The 7,615-nt window shown below is 42.9% G+C and overlaps 1 protein-coding gene across 1 annotated transcript; it reads right to left on the bottom strand.

Moving 5' to 3' along the window:
- Positions 1-2,664: 2,664 nt before the first annotated feature.
- Positions 2,665-6,120, bottom strand: LOC110982305 (microfibril-associated glycoprotein 4-like). Its single transcript, XM_022240635.2, has one exon. It carries the CDS (start codon positions 5,553-5,555, stop codon positions 4,530-4,532), a length of 1,026 nt encoding a protein of 341 aa, XP_022096327.2. The 5' UTR covers positions 5,556-6,120; the 3' UTR covers positions 2,665-4,529.
- Positions 6,121-7,615: the final 1,495 nt, after the last annotated feature.

The raw sequence follows: 7,615 nt of genomic DNA, 5'->3' as shown, positions 1-7,615 counted from the left end.
GTCGGTCAGGAGGCGAGTCGGTCAGGGGGCGAGTCGGTAAGGGGGCGAGTTGGCTAGGGGGGCAAGTTGGTAAGGGGCGAGTCGGCTGGGTCAATCGGTCAGGGGGCGAGTTGGTAAGGAGCGAGCTGGTAAGGGGCGAGTCGGCCAGGGGGCGAGTTGACCTACAATCCTCTCGTGTAAGTTTGACTTACACGTGTAAACTAATCGAACGCACCCAATGCATGTGATCCCCGCGTATTCTGTAGCTACCGCGGGGGCCGACGACCAAAGGGCTGTTAACTATGTAGGGCAGCTGTTACATCTGGGGCGCTGACAAGGGGAATTGCTGCCTACTTATGGCAGCGAGACAGAATCTAACCGGGAACGTACAACCATGTCCCCGACAAAACGATCGCAAATCGAACGGGCAAATCGGGGGCTCAGTGAAAATGGAATCTGCGGCCACATCATTTCCGAGTGTACGAAAATGTTTGAGAAGAACATAACGTGCCAGGGTGTTTCGAGGGTGGTATGTGATTACGATGGGGATGCGATCACGTTGCTTGGCCCCGGTGGGTTTCAGAGCCGTTTCGCGCGGGATTGAAAATACGGCGTTGAAGGCACCGTCTGTGATTGGTACTGCAGGTAGCTGTGGAAATCTGTGGGTTTGTAATGCACGGTTGTGCGCGTGCGCGGGCACTTGTGTCCACGTACAGATCTCGTGCGTATGGGAAAACTCACGTCTTTTTATAGAGCACTAAAAATCCCGCTTAGATTGGTCTTTAAAAAGGTTATATGCTGCATTTTCGCCTGGCATTTCGGCCAAGGTGACCTTCGAATTCAGTTATAAAGTCAAATATTGCAGGATCAACAGCTGCCATTAGGACACGGGAGTTTACGTTTAACAGCTACCCTACTTACCCTACCGGTAATAACCGAACATCAACGCTACTATGCAAACATGCCGAATATAGACTCCCGTCTATATTCAGCAACTAGAGGAAAACTAGAGGAATTCCTCCGGTCTTGGTCACGTGGACATTGGGTGATACCGCACCAACCTCGTTCAATATACACGCACGCATAAATCTGCGTCGCTCGTAAACACGCTAAAGTCCTAAATAAATATCCCAAAGAGGTAGGATATTTAAATTATACAACACCAGGGCTTAGATCGCGCAAGGCATGGTGGGAACCAGCATGGCGCAGCAAGGGATCGTTCCCATGAGAACGATGTTGACCAGCCCCTTGATTTGCATATGCAGCAAGGTATGAGACGGTGTTGGTCATTGTCTCGCAGGAATCTGGGGAATTCCTTTCAGACATCTTGGGGGGGATGTGTTAAGTAACAATAGTCTGGAATGTGTATAGGGATTGGACATGTCGATGGGGTACCCCTCGGTTTCTTTTTTTGCTGGGTATATTGATTTGTAGAGTGGCAAGAATCTTAGGTCTGGTATCCAGACTAATTGGGTCGACAGATTTCTCGCATTGTGGTTGGCCAATGCGTTGCAAACTCTTGAAGGCGCACTATGTCAAAACCAAACTAATACCCATGCACTCAATAATGTTGCGCACTATCCGTTGTTATAAAAAATCTGTAATGTTTTTATCACGTCAAAATACGGCAGTGGCGCAACCGAGGGGACACTAAAGTCCCCACCTGTAACCCCCCCCCCCGATTAGAGAAGAAAAATTTGGAGACAGTCCGCCTTGGTTAGTGTTTTAATTGTGACAGCACCCACTGAGTGCCCCCTACAGAAAATGAAGGCCCCACGTGCCCCCTCCCCCTAATGAACCCTAGTTACGTCACTGGATGATTCCTAATTATACCAATGCAACATTTTACCCTATGTAAACGGGTTTGTGGTGAACCTTCACTTTGATCTTCTGTTATCGCTGAAACCGCCATGTCCGAGAGAATGGAACATAAGGATTCTTCTGAAACCTACCGTCAAAGCCACCATGCCATCTATTATCAGTGTAGATGTAGGCCTATATGTGCATGCTTTTTTTGTTTTACATTTTGAGAAAACACATAATATTTCTGGGTCTGTTACTTAATTCTTAACTCGGCGTGTAATGCATTGCATTGTGTACATGCACATGCCAAGATTTTAAAAAACGCAATTCCACTTTGATCGACGAAAGGGAGTTTACAACTTATCAAACACGCAGGCCTTGGATTAAGGGGCGCGTAAGGAAATATATGAAATGCATATCCTAAGATTTATCGGAAGTTGACCTTTAATAGGCCTTCTTCAGTAGTGTTGAGATGAGAAAATGTATGCAGCTAAGCCAACAAATTTGAGTGAAGAATAGCTCTTGAAACTATAAAAAAAAATACTTGTTCCATTCATTTCCGGCCTTACCTCACCCCGTTCCATCTTTTACAAATAAAAGATAAATAAACACCCCTTCGTTTGCCATGCCGAGCGATTTGGTTTTTATTGCAATCACCCTAATTTCCCTGGGATGTATCCGCCTCGAGCAGAAGCGCCCCCTCATCGGTTGAAAAGAGCCGCGTTGGTCGAGAGTGTTCATTTTTGTTGGTGGTGATGCGACCGTGACTTGTACACACGCTTCCCTGAGAATAAAACCCGTCCTCCCCTAACGAAAAAATACAAGCAACTTGTTATATGTTCTTATCACTCAGTTTATTCAACGTCATGGGTCATCAGAACATATTTTTTTATTGTAGAACTCAGTTAAAGGTGAAATATCGATTATTGATTCTTCGTGCAAGATAGTAATACCATGCTGCTGTGAACATCTGGAATAACCTGGGGATACTACTTAGACGTGTCTCAGTTGAGGATCGTGATCTTCAACGCAAAACGATTTAGCGTATTATATAATACCTGAATAAATCTGTTAATTTGTGCGTCGTTGGTCACGTGTCATTCATTGTAATGGAAGGCACTGAGTACATCCGTCGAAGATGCCGTTGTAGATGCGTCTGCGCAAGCAGAAGACATAGTCGCGGCTCTTTGCGCTATCACAAAATCTCGGTGATATCAATAATCATGAAACACCGTTAAATTCCGTCTTCTGTCAAAATGAGGAAATATCTGAACTCGTAAGTTATGACTTCTTCTGAATAACTTATTAGGTTATAAAACAACAAACTGTAAGACACACATGAACGCCCATTTAAGCATGAACTATATTGAAAATTTCGTGTCGCATTTTGCATCGAACTGAAGCAAACGATAAGTTGTACACAAAGTGTACAAAAGATTTATTCAGGCGTTATATAAAGCAACTATGCAGTGGGAAGAATGATTTCATTCGGTGACAGATCGATGTTTAATTTTATATTTCACCTTATGAAATGTTATTCTTACTAGTTTTTGCATATATACTTTTATTTGTATAAAATGATCCTTTAAGTTCAGGTTCCGAGGATGCACAAAACTCGTTAATAACAACGGTTGGATTCATTAAACTAATGTACCCCATATAGAGTACTAAGTGTTTGCAGAAAAAGAAGGTATACGTGGTCTGCTCATCAACTTGTCCATTTTGCATTGGGATGACTGCCTCTGTTTCTATATATTTTGAGAAGGTTTACATAATAACTAATGGAAAGATTCTTTTCCTAATAACTGAAAGCTTAATGTGTAGGCCTACTTTAACCCCGTAAAAAATGAAGTTTTTCGATTGAAATTTTGAAATTGGTGATATTTAATCAGCTCTCTAAGCTTAACATAAGGATTCAAATATTATACACCAGGTGCTACACTCATAAATCTTTTTTTTTCATACAGCAATCAAGTGATGATGTACACGCCTTTTATTGATTAACGAATTGAGTTCAAACGCATCAAACTGTTCGGCCTGCAATATGATATTAAAACAACATAACGTTTCGTTTTTGTTCACATGATAATGAAAGACCATTGAATACACTTTAGACGATTGTTATAACTTTCATAACAGTCAAATAGACAGCTTAAATCTTACTTATCTTTATACATTTTTTTGTCAATTAACTTTGTCTTTGAGTGCAACATTTTTTTTTGCCCGCATGGCGAAAAGAAAGATTTATAATGCTGCAAAAATATCACTGTCTTTTCATGACACAATGAACGGTGGACCATTCAAACTTGAATGTTATTTTGAACTGTTATGCCGGAAAGGTTGCACAAACGGCGAAATGTGGGAAAGGATAAAATATTGGAAAAATTCTTGTGAGTGTGATTGCATTGCGCTTGCGCAAATAGACTAATCGAACTGTAGTCCGTGCCCAATTTTGCCCTTTGTCGCAACCTTCCTCTGCCTGTAACAGAGGTTCCAGTTTGGAGAATCTTTGGATTGAGTTTTCTTTTCCATGAGGACTGCTAATATACAGGACCGTTCGACAATAAGATTGAGCAACATTATTTATTAGGCAAAATTTCCAGGGAGGGCAATTTGCCCCCCTTCTGGCCAGGCTGGTCAGTACTGACTTGTCTCAAAATTATTAAGCCACTTTTATGTACAGTCAAGGCAAACGTTTCACCACACACTTACATCAGCCTATTGTTCGTCCTCGCCATAAACCGACCTTAGAACTTACGCTGGCGTATTTTCATGCTGCAACCTTTCAGAGAAACATCATAATGCCAACCGTACCATCGAATACCGTGCTGCGTAGAGCTAGGTTGCACGTAGTAATATCTGCCGTTCAATTTGGCGGTATCGACGTACTCACACTCATCGAACCACCACGCTCCCTCTGTGACCACAGCACAATTGTAGTCGGTTTCTGAATCATGGTCATTATCCTTAGTTGTAAATGCCCAATACTTGTTAAATGTCAGAGCGTCAAAAGCAGTACTGCTGCTGTTAAAGTCCCTCGTTTCTAACCGAGATCCCGAGTGTGGTGGAATAAGAAAATGTTCGTACCTTGCCCAAGCTGTGTTGTTTTCCCAGTCCTCTAGGTCTACCCGTAGCACCCACGACCCATGCGAAGTCAAACTAATCAGATTGTCATTACCAAGCCAGAACTCTCCAGACAGATTACCGAAGCCAGAATTATACTCAGATGAATTTCGGTAAAAGTCCACACTGCCGTCTTGTCTCCTCTGAAACACGATCCATCCTCCACCATCAGTTTCCATGTCACAGTAGACTTGTATGCCATTGCTGTTCAGTCCTTCTGGGTAGATTGCATACACGCCGCTGTTATCATAGCCCAACTCCATCCACTTTGTGCAACTTGTAGGAGGAGGCAAGGAGAAGCTAGGTGTGTTCTCGTTTGCATCAAAGTATACGCTGCCTGGCTTTACTGATAAGTCTTCTCCTAATTCTTGTCTGGTTGCATTGCTCATTTCGCACAGGTCATTAGATTCATCGAAGTTGATTGACTTGCAATGTTTATCCATGTTACATTCTCTTCCACAGATGACGCCAGATTGCACCTTTTTCTTTGTAGATGCAACCCCTCTCAAGGCTCGATTTTCCGCAGTATATAAAACCATTTTCTGCACTGAGTCACGCCTACTTTCACATCCAACGGCCTCTGTGAATGTTCCGAAGAATACAATCAAAGCAAAGAGATTGACTGCTAAACCACCTTTTTGTTTTGCCATTCTAAATCCTGTGTTGTTCAAAGACAAAGATCGATGATGTCAAGAAATGTGCAAGTGTACAATTCAATGGAAGGAACCCTTCGCAGCGTTACCACTCGTCCACTAAACTGAAAGGGTCCAGCTTCGATAAAACATGCTCCGACAATGATGAAATATGTTGCTTCCTCACGTTTAGCCGCTTCAGGAGCTTGTTTCATTCCTGATAATCTGACAGAATTGGTTCTCTGTCTATAGCACGTGGGACGTGGACAACTGGGATTGGTCAAAAGAGTGCAGTCTGGCTCCCTGACCTAACGATACCCTGACATTTGAAGGCCGTGTCCGAAACGGGCTTCCAGAGCTACGGCTATAGGTCTACTGTCTACGCGCCTCCACGTATTTCCAATGTATACCCAGCAAGAAATGAGACCGAGGGGTACCCCCCCCACATGTCCAATCCCTATACACATTCCAGACTATTGTTACTTAACACATCCCCCAAGATGTCTGAAAGGAATTCCCCAGATTCCTTCGAGACAATGACCAACACAAAGCAGGGGGGTTCTCTCTGTCTCATACCTTGCTGCATATGTTCCAATGGAGTGAAGACCTGGGCCGTTTTCCAATACTCCGTCTGAGGCTTCAACTGTTTTTTAACTATCTGACGTTGAAGCTGCGGCGCAGTAATTAGTTAAATAGTGCCACAAAACATCAAATAAGATGCAAGAGAGCCAGAAATTACAGTAGTCCAATTTAATTTAAACGCTTCAGGTCCACAATCGGGGATTGGTTTTAGGAATGAAACCTGAGACGGAGCGAGTATTGGAAAAGGGCCCTAGACCTCTGGACTTCAAGTTTTGAAGCCCCGCCTTCGTTTGAGTGCTTCTCACAACGCAACCTCGTGTCTTCCAACAGTGCGCAGGGATCAACCTCTTTTCCACGGAGTCAAGCAATGCGCCCTCACAGCTACAATCCTGGCTGAATCTCGTTGGGTCCCCTACCTTGTACACCCCTTTTGATGTCGGTTCTCAGTGTGCAGTCTGCGCTCAAGCGTAAGATGACAATATTGACCGGGGGAGTGGTGGACCTGGGGAGGATGTGGCTTTTGACACGTGTCCCAACAATTTTGGCCTACAGTATTGTAGGTATGGAAAGAGACACTTTGCTTCTTGACCAAAGGAATATGAAAGGCTGCGTAGCACACCGTGATCAGAAAATTGACACAAAAGCGTTCGTAATTTATCATATTGCCGAGCTTTCGGTAATGAGTATCTTCGTCAGGGCAAGCAGATTCTGTTCTGAATCAGAACGTGTGGCTGTTCCAGAGCCAACGACGCTCACTGTTTGTGCGTCTTAAACTTTCCCACCTACACGTGGATGTTATACTGTTTACATGGAAGTGGATGTAAGAAATCAGTATTTTCTGTATCAGAATCGGCAGAAAACAAAAATATATGTGACCACTGTGACCCCCACTTTTTCACAATTTCAGTACGATTTTGAAACACAGTTACACATATGTTTTAGCTAATTTGCATGACGGTCCGATTGACGTTTCGTCTTAACATTTTCAGTACAAAACAATTCGAACTTTGATCAGCTTTTTACTACAGGCAAAAGATTTCATTTGTATAAATTTGGTACACGAGAACAAAGTCTGAAATGCCATAAAGCAACTGTGTTAGTGTGTTTTTATATTTTATTTGAAATAAAATCTTGTATTATTCAAATACAGCATGGTTTGAGGGAAAGTAGGCCTAGTAATTCCCACTATTTTCCCGAAATAAACCATGCTGTATTTGTTTTACTACAATTTATAAATATCCAACCAGAAATCTCACGTTACTTGTACTAACAGACGCCATTGTTGTTTCTCAACTGCTAAATTTTCATGCAATGACACTGACAGTGGAGTGCAGATGTGCTTAGAAATAAGGCTTGAATAGTCTGGTGCTGACACACGTTTTGGTTCTTTTCTGTAATAGTTATTAGGATACAAGTCCTGAATTGTTCCGTCAAGATTACATGCCATGACATGGTTCCAGAGGGATTTTTTGACCGCACGGCAGCGACGCGGATAC

The sequence above is a fragment of the Acanthaster planci genome, linkage group LG09, assembly GCF_054643075.1.
Source record: "Acanthaster planci isolate LZ-2023a linkage group LG09, COTS_SCS, whole genome shotgun sequence".
In the NCBI taxonomy this organism is placed as follows: Eukaryota; Metazoa; Echinodermata; class Asteroidea; order Valvatida; family Acanthasteridae; genus Acanthaster; species Acanthaster planci.
The sequence above is the reverse complement of the archived record's forward strand: the minus strand, read 5'-3'. Positions and strand labels throughout refer to the sequence as shown.